Source organism: Haliaeetus albicilla, chromosome 1 (assembly GCF_947461875.1).
Source record: "Haliaeetus albicilla chromosome 1, bHalAlb1.1, whole genome shotgun sequence".
In the NCBI taxonomy this organism is placed as follows: domain Eukaryota; kingdom Metazoa; phylum Chordata; class Aves; order Accipitriformes; family Accipitridae; genus Haliaeetus; species Haliaeetus albicilla.
The window spans coordinates 22,865,053-22,881,832 of record NC_091483.1 but is presented as its reverse complement, the minus strand read 5'-3'; the positions used below and the strand labels follow the sequence as shown (position 1 = coordinate 22,881,832).

General features: G+C 41.3%; 1 protein-coding gene across 17 annotated transcripts in view; it reads right to left on the bottom strand.

The window, feature by feature from the left end:
* Positions 1-16,780, bottom strand: part of ADGRL3 (adhesion G protein-coupled receptor L3) — a 523,370-nt gene that overhangs the window by 277,990 nt on the left and 228,600 nt on the right. For 14 of the 17 annotated variants that reach the window (XM_069782013.1, XM_069781919.1, XM_069782024.1 and 11 more), the window contains 2 exons: positions 4,814-4,834; positions 3,864-4,077 (listed from right to left, as the gene is read on the bottom strand). In XM_069782013.1, the coding sequence (XP_069638114.1) occupies positions 3,864-4,077; positions 4,814-4,834 (235 nt within the window). The remainder of the gene's footprint in view (positions 1-3,863; positions 4,078-4,813; positions 4,835-16,780) is intronic. The other 3 variants (XM_069781961.1, XM_069781972.1, XM_069781935.1) reach the window with 1 other exon arrangement.

Sequence of the window (16,780 nt, the reverse complement as noted above, 5' to 3'; positions counted from 1 at the left end):
GCAATATTGGCCCACAAGAGCTCTGCAACGCTCTACTGTGGCAAAAGGTTAAAGCCTACAGGAAAGGATAAGGAGCTTAGTAATAAACACTAAGGTGGTATCTACAGCGCACAGTTCTGTAAACGTGCATGCAAAACCTGATCCACCCATCTTCTTCCTTCCATTGGCTTCAACCCAGGAAAGCAGATGGGCAGGTCTTCATTCCACAAAACACTTAAGCATGTGCCTTAAAAAGAAGCACACGCTAGCATAGTTGTCTGAATCAAGGAGTAGGCAACCAAATACTTAACTCCCTTGCCCATGTTGCAGGCTTAAATTTGTGGGGCACTTTTACGAGGTGACTAACTCCACTGACTTGTAGTGAAACCACAGCATGCACAAAGTAATACACAGATTTTTGTCTTTCTGAGCTGGGCATTTCCTTGGTGGAAAGCATCCACAAGGAATTCAAGAGAGCGTGCTGAAAACTTTTTTTTTTTTCCTTTGGGGTGTTTTTTAATAGATTAAATGGCAGTGTTAACACTATAAAAACAAAGGCAACTCTTACGGGAATAGAAGGCTGCTTTTCCCTATTGTTCGCAGAGAACCCCGTCTGTTTGAATGGATGATATGTTAATTTTGCAGCACAGTTGCTCAAGGGAGGACATAGTGAAGTCTCCCATGGTACAGTGCACACAGTTTACAATGGGCATGGTTAGAATTTAATTGTTTGTTACAGCCCTCGAAAAGATGTTTCTCCAAAGCAAACATGCTACAAAATACATTTTTCTCTAATCATATCAGAAAAACTTCAGTCCATAAAGCACTCTTCCTGAGCTTTTATGGGCAGCTGCTGCTCGAATGCTTGAAGGAAGAGCTGGAAAGTTAAAAAACAAAATAGGCCACAGAGATTTAATTTCCTATAAAATACCTCTCTACAAGCTGTTTAAACGTTCTTTACTTAGAGCAATACTCTGAAGATTTTAGAGATTTTCAGGGCAATGCTTGCAGTAAGAACTCCTTGTGTCCTTCTGCTCAGGGGGCTCCACAAACACACCATCAGATTTATGCCTTTCCCTTTCAAAATAACCCCACGTACTCGTCTGCAAAATTAATTTAAATAAACACACAGAAGAAAGAAACATACTAGCTCAATTTTTTTTTTTTTTGGTGGGGGGAGGGTGGGCTGGGGGAGCAGTCACTAATATCTGCCATAAATCTGCTCACTCGCAGCCTCAGCTCACTTACTAACAACAAACATCTCTGTCTCACACATACTTTTCTTCCCACCTTTCCCTCTCCCCCTCCCCACAGCCATGCCATAATGTGTCTAAGTTGGCTGTACAGTGTTGCTGATTAAAAACTGCCAGCAGTTAGACAACTTATTATAAAAGCTACAACGGGACTGTGTATTTATGAATGCAATAATTAATCAATGCATAATAAGCATGCACTGCGCATATCATTTTTCTTTCCATATGCAGACAGCTTCGATTACCATGCAGGTTATACTGCCATGAGGATCTTTAGTTCCCAGCAGCTGATTCCCCACCCCACAGCGTTAGCAAAGGCAAGCTCATTGTATTAAAGCCTGCATTCATCTGCGAAACCACCCAAATACTGCTGAATTCATTAATTTTGCAGGTAGAGGTTTTCAGAAGAAAATCCCATAGTTAGTGCCACAACTACTAGGCTGTCACGATTTTCCTTTTAAAGTGCTTTTTTTCAGAGGCTCAGCTATAAGGCGTACTCAGAGCTGTGAGCTGGCAGACTGGTTTGCATCTTAAGAACATATTTCATTTTAATGGTTTTATTTTTAAATTGTTTCAACTCTTTGAATAAATGGAGATTAAAAAAAGAAATGAGACTGACATAAAAATGCGAAGTAGAGTATTTTCCCCTTTTTAACCTGCCTTTTAACTAGAACCAGGTTATATTTATTTCCAAGAAACTCAAGAGTACCTAATTAATAACATGATTGCACGCTTCTTCATGAAAATTGATCAAATGCCTTAAATGGAAAGAGCCACCACCCTTTCCTGAGCCTCCTCACTGATAAATAGCATCAGGCAAGGCCCCACAGATATTAATATTCAGAAAGCAGGGATTTGCTTTTCCCTTGCAAGAAATTTCCCCCTCAGTGGCCATCTTTTGCAGCACCACTTTCTTTCCCAAATGGAAAAACAGAGATGCTTTGCCCCAGAGATGCGCTTCCCTGCTAACTCTCTGCTAAGCCATTTGAGTCCGCAGTGATGGTATCTGGAGCCAAGTAATCAACATGAGTTTTCATCCCAGCACTGTGGGCCCACAACATGATTATGTGCCCTCCCTGACCAAAGGGCTAATGTTTATTGCAGGCTTGGTACACGTGGGGACTGACCAGAAGATTGCAGAGGTCTGCATTTGGCTTGGAAGTTAGTGCCTGGAGGACATTACTACGTATATATAAAAATATTAATACTTTGTACTCTGTAATGGCCCACAAAGGGGATGACATGGTTTTATTCTGCCAATATGCAGAGGATTAAGGGTTTCTGCTTGAAGCCACTAACAACCTGAACAGGAGAATTACAGTAATTCCACTAAAACCATGCCGAATCCAAGGGACTGGCTGATGGCGTGTTGTTACCCTTTTTGCTTGTCTTGAAAATGTAACCAGCACAATCCTACAAAACAAGACTTCAACCAGCTACGCAAGGAGGTTTAACTTAAAGAATGGGCTTATAGGAGCCATATGCAGCGACAAGGACATTTTTCATGAGACCTCTCAGGATTTTGAGATCTAAATCCTTGACGTGGAGCAATTCTAAAAGGAGCTCAAAAATAGCCGTTAGCATGTCAAATATAGATGAAACTCACGCTTTCTCTTCTGTTGCTCACACAACTCCATTTTTAGTGCAAAATGTCTGAGAGCAAACAATAGCAAGATACTCCATTAAAACCTTACACTGCTTTAGCCATTAGGTCACCATGCAAACACTGTTGTCATGACTTCAATTAGCAACACTTTGCCTATGTCAATACCATTATTAATACCCTGAAATAGTAATTTTTATTACTACTTAATTAACAGCCAAATGCACTGAATAATTATTCATGTGTAGTTATTAGGAGAAATGTACTGAATGCAATTACATGTCAAGAACTGTGGCTTACGAATCCTTCCCACAACACCTCTTGTGCCAGAAAATACCCTGAAAAATTCAGCAACAGTTAAAGGCCTTCCATAATCAGTATACCTCTAGGCTGGAATAAACTTTTGGGCCCTGGCTCTGCAATACAGGAGTCTGTCTATGTGGCATGCATCTCAGTTACCATTTCCTGATGCAGCAGCCACACTTAACAGCAATAGTTATTATACAGAAAATTAGCAAGTCTTCTGCAAAACCAACGTGAATGTGAGTCCTTGATTGGGAATTCAGATCCTCCCTAAAACAAAGCCTGGCAACACGATGAATGATGGAGACTTTTCTTTGCATTTTGAAAAATGTAAATGTTATTCTGAACACAAAATATTAATTATTTAAAGATTATTTGCCATCTGTTTGAACACAGCACAAAAAACAGTGAACGTGCATTTGAGAAAGACTTCACTTATATGTTCATTAAGAGCCTTCATATTTAGGTAATTTCAGAGATAAAATTGGGACACAGTGAGTATCAAGATGACTGATTAGATAGTAGTACTTACAGCAAATGTTATTTATACTGTGTGATGCTAACCCAGCTCTGTTAAACCCACAGTTTAGCAATGATAGCTGTAATTCTGTGCACATGCAGACTAAGTACCTGCATTTTCTTATGCAAACACACACACAAACTGGTGTGTACATACCGGATTAAAAAACCAACAGTCAGCAAACAAACAATATTAAATACTATACCTCTGAGTCATAATCTTATAGGCATCTGGCAGATAACAGCGGATATTCTCCATCTGAGCAGGATCAGAGTCACAGATTTTATCATCAGTCCTCCCGTAGTTGGCACTTTCGATCATGATAACATCTGTTCCCGGGCAGCGAAGCTCTATGGGGTAACTCTCGCAGGACAGCTCCCTTCGGACCACAGCCATGGGGACTGGGGCACGGCTGAAAGCTGCAAGGATTAACACAGAAACACAGCAAAAACTTACTTTCCACACTGAGGCTAGGATTAAAAGCAGAACAACGTTTAGCAGCAGGTTTTATCCATATGCTGTACTGAGATAGTTTTGATACCATTGAGATATGGTCTGCAGAAACAGGGTCCGATCCCCAGCTTGCTGGCTGCCCAGAGAAATCACTTCTTCACTCAGCGACTTGATTTTCTCATCTCAAAAATAAGCTAATGATCCCTTTCATACAGGGCTTTAGAAATCCCCTACTGAAAGAGGTAAATAGCAACTATGGCACTGTTATTACTTCTACTTACCAGGTGAAAAGCTAGTTAGCTTTGATATATAAAATTACAGTCCTGTGTTGTACTTGATCAACCCGGGGAAATTTTCTGACAATGAGCAATACAAGCACCAGGATCCCACCTGCTCAGCGAGACTGCATCTGTCCTACTGCAGATGTAATAACATCTGCATTGCTCCTGGTCCTTTTCTTGGTCCTTAGAAAACATGAGCCTAATGGCTTTTGCTGTAGCCTGCAGTGTGCCGGGGGATGGCCTGCGGGTTCTGGCAATCATCCCAAAGTTTGGGCCCTGCAGTCATACTTTCCATGGAAAGGCCAATATATGGGACACTGGGTGATTAAAGCTCAGTCTCAGCTTTGCATGGCATCTGCCTGGATGTTCAATACTGGCGCATACTTGTAAAGTTAATTTAAAGAGCTCTCAGAAATCTTACCTGTTTTAAAAGAAATCCAGGCTACAGTTTGCAAAAGAAAAAAGAAACATGCTTTGAGATGCCTTGAAAACAAAGCCCTAAAGCATTAGTAAACAAACTCACATGACAACAAGCAATAATATTTCCCATCTTTACAGCCTCTTTGATACAAAGATCTTCAACAGCTTGACAAACGTGAATGTATTAATCCCCCAAATATCCCTATGAAGTAGCTATGCATCGTCTTTCTCATCTCAGCTGCAGAAGGGTTATGCGGCTTCCAGAAGATCTCACGGGAAATCCACAGTGAAGCTGGGAACCAAATACTTGTTTTCCAGCTGAGTGCACCAGCCGTGAGCTGAAACAAAAGCCAGCCCCTTCCCTTCCTCATTCCATGAGAATGAAAACTCATCCACACCAGAAAGGATTCCAGCTGAAGTTATGGTGTGCCCTTCTGGCTCCATTTTGTACTACTTCCAACCACAAAACTCAACATATAAACTAAGCCCATATCTATGTGATGGTCACAGAGCAGTCGGGGAAGGTTTAACCCTGTAACAGATCCAGGGTCCATCTGACACCGAGTATCTTTCAACAACTCACTTGCCCCCTGGCCTCATTATAAAATCACCAAAATATCCTCCCCAAAACCAAAAATCCCTTCCAATGCACTGTTGTCTTGTCCAATAAAATTTCCACATGGTACATGCACACCAAGTTTGCTTATGGAAATAAGAGCATACTGATGTTTCTCGATATAACCCTTAACTGTATCAAGGCTGCTCTGTCTGTCTGTCTGGCAGGAAGCAATCCAACACATTACACTAACTTCCGTGAAGCCTTCTATTATTGTCACTTGTCTCATTTAGATTTGTATTATTAGACAGATAAACATTCCCATTTCTGTAAATTTGCAGGGATTACTCTAATATCAGATCCTTACTGATGTGCCAGAGTTGTGGATTAAATGCCAAACTCCCCAGACAAACACGCATTTATTCTTGAATAATAGCTTCTACAATTAGCATAGCTTTAGGGTTTGGATCATGTAAGATGTCCTCCTTCCCCGCGATCAGAGAAATAGTTTTGCTCTGAGATAATATTGCACCATACGTTTGTGTAATGCAGTAAATTCTTAGCACAACCAAATTCTTCTGTTACAGAAGGAGGGAAACCAAGAGGACAAGCGTGAACCTCTGAGGTGCAATACCTCGCTCTTACCCTTGCCTTTATGTCACTAATCAACGACAAGGTGAGTGGAAGAAGGATGGGGCATAAAGTTAGGGACAACATTTGATCAAAGAGATAAGCCCATCAGAAAGGCAGAGTCAGCAAAACACAGCAATTTTAGCCTGCCCTTCAAACAACATCAAGAGGTATTAAGTCCACTTAAAAGGATCTGTCCACAGAAGCCTGCAGCAGCCTCTGTTCTGTGAAACACTGGACTCTGTGACAACAGGGGGAGAGTTTATATTTGCCTGCATCACCTTTAGCGTTCACAGGTCCAGTGCTGACCAGAAAATTTCTGATGCCAGGCTGCTGATTTTGGAAAAGAGCTGTGGTGAGCTCTCTTTTTGAGCCTCTTCTGTACTAAACCTGAGCAGATTGGCGACACGGGAGGCAGAAGGTTTCTAGCAGCTTTTGGCAGAACGCTGAGGCCAAGTGCCCTCCCTCCTCCTGCCATGCACTTAGAGGACTCCTATTAACTGCCAAGAAATGGCAAAATGAGGTTTACAGTCAATATTAGCTGTTTGGAGCTATGGTTTGGCCCAGTTCTTGGGCAATTTGAATCTTTTTCTTTGGGAGGCTACCGTAGGCTACAGAAATGGCAAAGACAGTTGCTAATACTACTTTACTTTTTACAGTTCCCACTATAGAAAACAAAGCTCAAAATGCTGACTCACATGCTTCAGAAAGTATATTTTTGCAGTTAATTCCTATGCATTTTTTTGCAATAACTATTCTATACTGTCAAAGAAAGCAGACATTAAACATGTGATGGTTGAGGAAAACCCTGCTTAAAATCACAGAAATTAACTGGGAATTCACTGGTACAAACCTGGTGTATTTGTCAAACAGCAATCCTGTACATATGCAGCTAATCTTAACTCTTGTGTTTTGCTAGAAATAAGACACTAGGAACTGATACCAGTAATACAGTTTTCTTGAAATAGAAGTTTATCTGAGGGCAAAGATAGCATCCTAATCTCACAGCAACTCTATCAACAATGATGATGTAGTACCTCAGACTTCCGGTGGAGGACTTCACAGTTAATATGAAATTACAGAGCCTTAGTAAAAGCTGTTAAACACATTTCTGTACCAGGTGTGAGAGCACATTTCTTGTATCTTGGGCATCTCTCCCGTACACAAGACTTCATGGCATTGAACTACTAGAATTGCATTAATATAAGTCCCCAGTACCACCCTCCCCCCAAAAAAAACCCAAACCAAAAGCAAACACCTGTCTCCAAAAAGAACAGCTCATGTTCTACTTCCCACTAAAGAACCTCTGGACACATGCAAACATATCTAGATGTGGCTTTCTGTTTACTGGAATTTACCTTTTTGTTTCTCACATAATCACTCGACTGCTTGCCATAAGGGCAGCCTTCCCTTACAGACACCTCACTGTGGTATCACGGAGTCAACATTCATTTCCTGGATATTTCTTGATGTTGCATCCCTATATGATAATCTTACTTAAACTTTCTTACTGGTTTTCCTGTGAGGAGCAAAGATTTTTTTGCTTTTTGCTATGAAATAAGATACATCAAAGCCCATCTGTGAAATACACAGCACGATTGTATTAATTCATTAATACACTTCTCTCTCCTTTGAGCAGCTCCCTATCTTTGCAGTCTCTCACTGAGCTCCTTATTTAATCTCCTAAGTGACCTAATTGTTGGCTTGAAGTCAAGAGGTGCTGATGGCTGCTCACTACTTTGGAAAACAGGTGTCTTTTTCCAGGATCCTATGTGCAGCCAGCCATCTAAATACAGATGGCAGAACTTAAAGATTTTGAAAAACACTCTTTTTAACATTTAAGCATGTGCCAACTTGAGTTTTCTAAGTGCAGCCATTTGGTGGAAAATCATTCTCCTGAGCTTCTGCAGGGCAAAGTGAGAGCAGAGGGTGAAACAGCAACAGATAATGACAGGATTTTATCTGGGCGATTTAGAACTTCTTTGTCTCTGCTAATTTCAGGAGCTGGAAAATTAAGTAAGTCATCAAAATCTTGTGCTTTTTCTCCCCCTCGCTTTTGACCTCAGAACATAATTGCCTCTTGTCATGCCTGCAGGGCATGGGCTTGTAGTTATCACTGTGTGCTTAATCAAATGCTGAAATAGCCTTTAAATTACATGTCTTCTTGGCTGCTAGAGACTTGTTGAGCTCTGTTACATTTAGAGGCATGATGGTAGTAGATGTACTTTTAAAAGAAAAGTGTGGGATGATGCTTTTAATTAGGTTTTATATGCAATTTAGCCAGCAAAATCATGTTCTGGCTCAGAATTTTCAGAGTGAAATTTCAGTCCATATTTAAGGGCGGTGAAACAAAAGCTCAAAATGTAGAGATAATTATTTTCACAAGCTCTGCACATGGTTTGGTCTTCCCAGCTAAATACCTGACTTACTGTTCCCAAAGGCAAACACAACGTGCTGGGGGAAGAGGTTTCCTACGAAGTTGGAGTAATGCTTCTGTGTTTGTAATTTTGCAGTACTTAATATTCCCATGGTTCACCTTGACTCTGTGGGGGAAAAAAAACACCAAAACCCAGAAAGTAATAATAAAAAAATCCTCCCCTCCCTTTATTCTGATACCTACTCAGGTATGGGTACAAGCTGAAATCCCTTTCAGTTGTTGAGTCAATAGGCCTTATAGGACTCTGTCACTCCCTGAAGAGAAGCACATGCTTAAGTGCTTTTCTAAATCAGGGCCCTACTTTTCCCTATTAAGATATAAAGTCTCATTGGTACATTCATTTGCAGCATGCAAACACAGAACAGTGCTTCTTCTCTGTCTCCTTTTTCCTTAATCCAAATTATACCTGGACTCTGATCTCAACAATATTAGTAGCAAACAAAAACTTAGGTTAAAGATAGTGACAACGAACTTTTCTCCAATGTATAATACTCCCATTCCCCAGTATTTTCATTGTTCACAAATACCAATCTAGTTCTGACAAGCTGAAAAAAACCTGGTTGGTCCAAAGTTCTCTGTAAATTTGTGATTAGTATACAAATATGGACATATTATTCTCTTGCCACCACTTTCGCTACATATGCTTATGACAAAATAAATAGCAAAGAACTCTGCATCTTTTCTAGGGGGACAGGGTGGAAAAGCCTTTCTTCTACTCTCAGCCTGCAGAGGGGTTAAAGGTGCATCCTACAGACGATGGCTGGTGCCAAGACATTGCAGCAAATGCTTGCAACATCCATATCCAGCTCCCCTGGGGAGGAAATGAAGACTGAAGGCATCCAGTGTGGCCATACGGCTGGAGCCATCACCAGTGCAAGGCTGGAGCCAGACTGTGCTGGTCTCCACTCCTGGCTCTCCCCTCTGTGGCTCAGTTGATTGCTGTCTCATCTATAAAAATGGGAAAATTATCTAATCTCCTCCATTAAGCACTCCAAAATCTGCTAGGGAAAGGAAGAAGAGAACTAGATATAATCATCAGAACGTGAAGAATGTAGCTTCAGCCTGGGTTTCCCCATGTGAATCAAATACCCACGTCCCCCCAGGCTATATCTTGGGCTTTCTTATTTTACAGGAGATACCAAAAACAATTTGCAACTTTCCTTGGGCACCTTCATCAGAAGCAGTGATCCCCCTTACCCAGCAAACAGCCAGCTATGGACAGACTTCACAAACTGCAAGAGCATCCTCTTATACAGTGGGATGGAGCATACAAAAAAAATACAGAAGAGAAACACAATGCTGTGCATCACCCCAGCCATAGCAACCAAAGAAAAGCTAAAAAAAAAAACAACCCAAACCTCACACCCTTCCCTGTGAATTTTATGTGGAGATTGAGGTCAACTATATTATGGTTCCATAAATTGCTTAATCTACCTCCATTACAACACTCAAGTGACACTTGCTAGGGATTTGCTCCCAGGTTATGTGAGTGAAAATACAATAGATGTTCAGCAGCATGTTTATATCTGACACCCTCCCCCATGATGAAGAGGAGACACGGGAGAACGGTGTATTAAACACAGAGGGGGTCTTCTATAGGGGCAGCCAAACCCACGCACAGGCAGTGCATTTGCCAAGGTGACACAGCCAAGGATGGAAACAGGAGCACAACAAAAAGCCTAGCCAAGTCCCAAATGGCACATCTCTGAAACAGGCCTCTGCCCCCAAGCACCAGCTTCCTGGAAAGTACCTTTTATTTCCATGGCAGATCTCCCCCTTCCACATTTCTAGACACCCTAGAGGTCAGATCTCAAAAGGGTGATGCAGGCCCTTTCCACCACCCGTTGGATGCCCAGAAAGCCCAGGGACAGCAGCCAGAGGATTAAGCACCAGCCAGCTACATCCTGGGGCACTTCTGCTGCTCACAATTCATATCACTGATATTCCTCACCTCCTTGCCATGCTCAGCTAGTAAATACCATTCTTCTCTCCATTCACTCTCCCAAACCCTAGCTCAAAATATGGAGAAGCTTTTCTCATTAGTAAAAAGTATTAGATTCTCTTAGACTCTCTAAGTATTAGATTAGCTCTTCCTATAGGGTTAAAGAGAAAAGAAAGTCACAGATAATGGGCAAAGAGGACTGGTGAAATATCAACAGAAAGAGGAAAGAAGGTAACGTGAAGTGGATACATTTGCATCTCAGGATGGGTGTTCATGAGGGAAATGGGTCATTACAAGGCCCTATGAGGAAAGGAGATGAAGCGATAAAAGAGCAAGACCACAGAAACCAGATGGTAACTATGAGGTACTATGGAGGAGTCTGACAGTAGGAAGTGACTGAGGACGTATAAAGGGAGAGAGGCAAGAAGGCAGACGTGGCATTGAACTGAACCAGACCTGCAGTAGAAAGCAGTGCAACAGAAATATATGCTTTCTTTCTGTTCCTCCATTCCCATCTTCTGCAACTCATGGGCCGCTGCCTCATTAGTGAGTGATGGGAAATAGTCAGAGAATTGCAACAAACGTTTCTTTCAATAAGCCCTCACCTTCACAAATCCCCCACTTACAGAGAGGTGAATACCTCTGCAGCTAATATTTACACCAGAGCACACTGCAAGGCAAGGCATCACCAAGGGGCACCCTTCATGCTGCTTAACAGGTAGTGGTCTGGGGTAAGCCAACCTCCCAGGTCACTGCAGTTGAAGGGAGAGTAGGTTCTGCTTCCCGCCCCAACCAAGCCCTCCTATCTCCAGCCACGTTTCATCTGCTGGACCTGCACCCAGTTCTGGTGCTCGCTGGACCCCTTCATGAGGCAGGCCAACTCAGTAGTCCACAAAGAAACTGAACCTGCTGGGGCAGGGGAGTGGTGAGAAAAGAGAGGTTTCTGCTGGGCTGGTAGACTTGAATCAGCTCAGAAAAGGTTAGCTAAGGTCATAGAAAGGAAGAAAAAGATTTTTAGAAGGAAGGAAGGGAGGCTGAATTTAACGTGCTTTTCAAAAACACATGGCAACCTACCTTCAAATCAGAGGTCAGAAGGACAGTCCCAGCCTGAGCTAAACATCACTTTAATGAATTTAATTAAAGCAGAAGCAACAAGTTGAGAACAACAGACAGATGAAACGCTGTCTCCAAGGCGAAGGTTGAATGCAACTACATTAATATTTAGGCACCATCATGGGAAAAAGCTATTCCCAAGTATCTTTTCTTTTGCAGTGGATCATCTCATTTGTAACGAAAGGCACGTACAAGAAGATACTCTGATATGACTGCTCTTTAAACCCACAGGCTTCCTTCACGTGAATGAACTTTCAAGTGTAGGAAGACTGCACAGATAGGGAAAGTGTCTGCAGTTAAAGCCCTGCACTGCAGTGCATAAGATGTATAACCAACCCTTATGCTAAACTTGCCCTCCAGCCTAATAGTGACATTCCTTAAAATATCAGGCTTTGAGATCCTGGTGCATAACACTGAGACATTTGTGTTCTCAGTAAAGGAAGAGTTAGGTTCTGTGCCACAGGGACAAGTCCTTTTTACAAATCCACATACCACAAATCACAGCGGGGCCTTCAATAAGGAAAACCATGCCATTTATTGCTTACCCAACTCAAAGTTACTGCTGTTACAATAGACACTTAACTGCCTCAAAAAAAAAAAAAAAAGAAAAAAAATCCAAAACAGGGAAGAAGCTTTGAATTTGACATTGCTGTACAACCTTGAAGTCTCATATTTAATGCAGCACAGATTAATGTGGTGAAGCGAGTAGAATTTGAGTAATAACAAAATTTGCCCCATTTTAAATTACTCCACTGTAGCTTTTTATTGTAGCCATTAGTAAGGTTAATTTTTTAATCTCAGATAAAAACTTTTATAAAACCACCATAGTAGGTGTAATCATAGAGGCAGTTAGATTAATGAATCTCAAGGGTTTAGCCTAAGAACATTAAGGAAAAAGAATTTGTTTACCATTTTCGGATTTCATATTAAATCATAAGTTCATTTAACATTACACCTTATTATTGTTTCCATTTAAACACTAGCTTAAATTCTTATCCATGCTAAAATAATGCAAATCTGGAATAACTTTCCTGTTACCAGCAGAGCTTTTTTAGGAATGTCATCAAAATGCACTTCAATAGGATTTAGTGGTGTCCCCAGATGGATATTGCCCAAATGCTGAGGACATGCATTTGTACCACCATGAACTGGGAGGTGGCACCCCTGAGCTACAGGAAACAGGGCAAGGATAAGCTAGAGGAGACAGAGACCCAAATGCATCCTCTACAGTCAGAGAAGGTCTGTCATGGAGGATGGCTGCATGCAACAAAGCCCAGATTTGACTTCTATCTCACCACAGGAGAAAAAAATGGAAAAAAAAAGAAAAAGAAAAAAAAAATCCAACAACAAAAAAACCCCAAACCAAACCAAAAACTCCAAAAATTAGGAAGAGACCCAGTGAACTCAGCAGGTTCAGAAATCCAGTTAAGGTTGATGCAAATCAGACAGGTTAGATGTATTTGGAGCTTTGCTGAAGAGCAGAGTGACTGCAAATAATAGATTCCTACCGAGTAACACCTCCTCATAGTTAAAAGTTTAATTTTGATTTACAGTTCCCTCAATAGCCTCTGAAGGGGAACATTAAAGCTCTTGTAGAAATATCTGTATTATTAAAGAAATGATGAACAGCAGAGTGAGGATTACTTTGTGCTGTTTATGGACTTTTTTACCAGAGCAGTATATCTATTTTTAAGTTTGTATTGCTCGGAAAGGAGAACCATGTGAAATCTGAAGAACTGTCCAGAGAAAAAGACAGGCAAAGAAAAGAGAAGAATTTCTCCCTAAGTATTAGAGCCCATCATTCAAATACCTGTATAAAAACCTAGGGGCTCAAATATTTATCATTTAAACCAATCGCTTTACATGACTGAAGGCCAAGACTGACTCCTTTAGAGCTGATTTTACAAGAAATTACCCAGACCTTGAAGACTAGCCATCTTCAGGAAGTGATATGGCTAAACTGTAAATTGTTAAATAAATGACTGTGATTTTTCTTGGTGTTTTAGACATCACAGCTCCTTTGAGTCTCTGCCATAAATAACAGAGAATTTGTTCTTTCCACTAGCCATAATTCTGTGAAAGTTTTATAAAGAAGCCTGAGACTGCTTTAAGATCTTGACTCCTCCCAGAATTGCAGTCCATTATATATATATATATTTATATTCTATTATATACACACACACTTCAATAAATGCATGATATATATGTAACAGGCAAAATGGAAAGTGTAGTCTTCTACATGGCATGATGAAATTTGGGGGCCCCTACTCCGCACACCTTAAAGGTCACTGTTTTTTAGAAACTAGTGGGTGCTTATGAGCAAGATCTGTGAGTAATCTACAAAGACAACCCCGTCCCCAGCTGCTGGATGAGGATTTCCATAGCATAACATCTATGAGCTCCATCTCAGAAAAAGAGGCATGAGGTCTAAGGCTTTTTTTGCTGATACACTAACAAGAATTACAAGTAGGCTGTGGCAAGCCATTCTTTGCAGCCCTCTGAATCATGACTCTCCCCAAGGTCTGTGACGTAACTCCCCTCTGACCTCAAAAGACCGAGGATTTCACCTCAAATATACTAGCAGCTGAATAGAGCTTTGCAGAAGCATACACATTCATCTGAGCAGTGACCAACTTTATTTACTTCCCCCCAGTCTTAAAAATAAAGAATAACAGGAGAATTAAATTTGGGGAATGAGCTGAAACGTGCACACTTGCTTCAGGTGGAAATATATTCCAAGTAAAAGCAGATTTTCAGGGAAATCACATACTTTTGCCTACAGATACCCCTTCTCCTCAGTAGAAAATAGCAAACCATTACAACTAATGAATTAAATTAACTTCACAAAATGGTTCACTTACTAGGAAACACAACTAAAATCCTGAGTGATGAAGTTTCCTATTGCACCCACCTGCTCACAGCAAACACTGTGGTTAATTATTTTTCCCCCTAATGCAGCCTGTGCAAATACTGCTCCAGAAACACTGTATACATACCTATGTGTGTATATATAATACACATATACACACAATACTGCCCATCTCAAGGTGAGCCACAAAAAAAGTCTGAAATAATGCTCACCTGTAGGCTCCCAGAAATGCTCTGAACTGATTCACTGCTCCCAGAAGAGTCAGGTGAACAGCTCTGCAACAGAGCTGAGAGCTCCTGGGCTTCACGCTAGGGAGGTGATGCTTATCCCGTAGCACCACCAGGTCTGCCATCGCTGACCCAGGGCAGCCAGAGCAGGACAGTGTGGCCAAACTTGCCTTATGACATTTTTATCTGCAATAAATGCTCTGAACCCTGTCCTCTACACACCACAATTTCAGTTTAAAGTAACCAGGGGACACCAGGATACATGTTTCCACTCATTTTCCACTCCAGCCTTCAGAAGTGGTTAACAATAGTCTAAATAAAGAATTTTAAAAAGCAGCAGTAACAAGTACGAATAGTCACAGAGACATTGTGCTCGGTAAAAAAAACAACCCAGTACTGGTTAAAAGGCGACCTTGCTTTATGAAAGTCCCTACAACGCTGGATATCATGATTTATTACTTGTCTTGTGGCAAAGCATAGGGCTCCTTCACAGACACCCCTGTGCATGACTGAACAAAAAGAGGGTCTGTGCCCCAAAGGACACTTTAAAGAGAAGAGGAAATACGTGCAGATTAGAGACAGGAGCCACAGTGGCACAGAAAAGGATAGCCATGTAGCACGGGTAACAAACAGATGCAGATACTATACTTGAGGGCACAATGCTCACCAGTTCAATGAAAATATGGTTGAAAAAAGAATTATCTAACTTGCTTCAGGAAAAATACACTGCAAACAGCTATGATGGATGGAAGACTTTTTTTTCTTCCTCTTTTTTCAAACTCAGTCACTAATCTTGTTTCAAATTCTCTTCCTCCAAGAGGTAGATGAAAGAAGTAAATCTTTTGTTGATCTCTCTGGCAACAAAAACCAGGATCTAATTGCCCAACAAAACCAGAGAGAAATATCAGGGCTGAAGGCAAAGAAAAGTTTTCAATGAAATACCCCGATTAAAGACTCCATCACTCTTTCCTCTATAGATATGGGGTCAGAAAGAGCAGTACTTTTTCAAGCCCCAGACAAGACAGCACTGCTGGGACACCAGAGAATGCCCAGACAGAAGGGTACAACACAGAGGTCCTTAGAGAATTGGAAGAGCAAAGTTAATTCAGGCACACCTGGGCACTTCGGCTCAGCCACACAACAGCATCCGATGCAGTTTCCCTGATCAGTGAGAACAGATGCAGGATCTAGCACCCCCAGCTGAGCACTCCCTGTTGGCCAGGGGAGATTTAGGAGACCTCGAATAACACTGACCTCAGGCTTACAAAGCCCTGGCTTTAACCTCCCAGGACAGAAGATGATCTAGGCAGCTTCACTCAGATTGAGTGTGGAGGACGGGTGAGGCTGGGGTGCTGTTGCATCTGGGGCAGGAGTCCCCAGTACCCCAGTCCAGGGTTAGGGGTACCCTCCAACAAGATTGGGAGGCAGAGAGCCTGCAGGGACCAAGACCCCCACCCAGCACCGACCTGCGACATTTGCCAAATCCTCCTGTGCTTTTCCTCCCTAAAAGTTTCTGAAGGATTCCTCCAAGTTGAAAAAAGCACAATGGAAAGGTTTCCAGAGAACTGCTTCTGGGAGATTATTAGTTAAATTTCTAATGTAATTATGTTACAGTACATTTAAGTGCACTTTCTAAATAGAAACAGACTTCTATCTAACAAAGGATCCATTTCAAGCACTTTTTCCTGTACCTATAATACCCATTTCCTTCTGTACCTATTTCAAGCATTGTTCTTCTAGAGTTATTTATAATTTACAACTAGAATTTTCTGCTTTTTCTAAGAATAAAATTGTTGCGTATTTCCATCATCTTGTGTTTGCTGTTCATATTCAAGGAAAGCATTCTGCTGTCACTGCCCTCCAAGGGCCCTTTTGGAACACAAGGAAAAACCTTCATAAAAGGTTCTAACAAATAAATTGATCACAGACAAAAACCAAAACCAAACGAACAACCCCCCCCCCAAACAAACAAACACCCCACCAGATGCCTATGAGCAAATCACCACAAACCAATTTAACTTGGAAAGTAAAATAAGACCACAGTCCTGACTCGTAACATATACTTGAGGGTTTCACCCAGGATAGCTCCATGTAGATTAAAACATTTCACACAAATTAAACAGAAATAAAGATTTAAGCTTAAAAATGCAGACAGTAAACTGAGAAGTCTGTTTCCAGATGACAAAATCCCAAA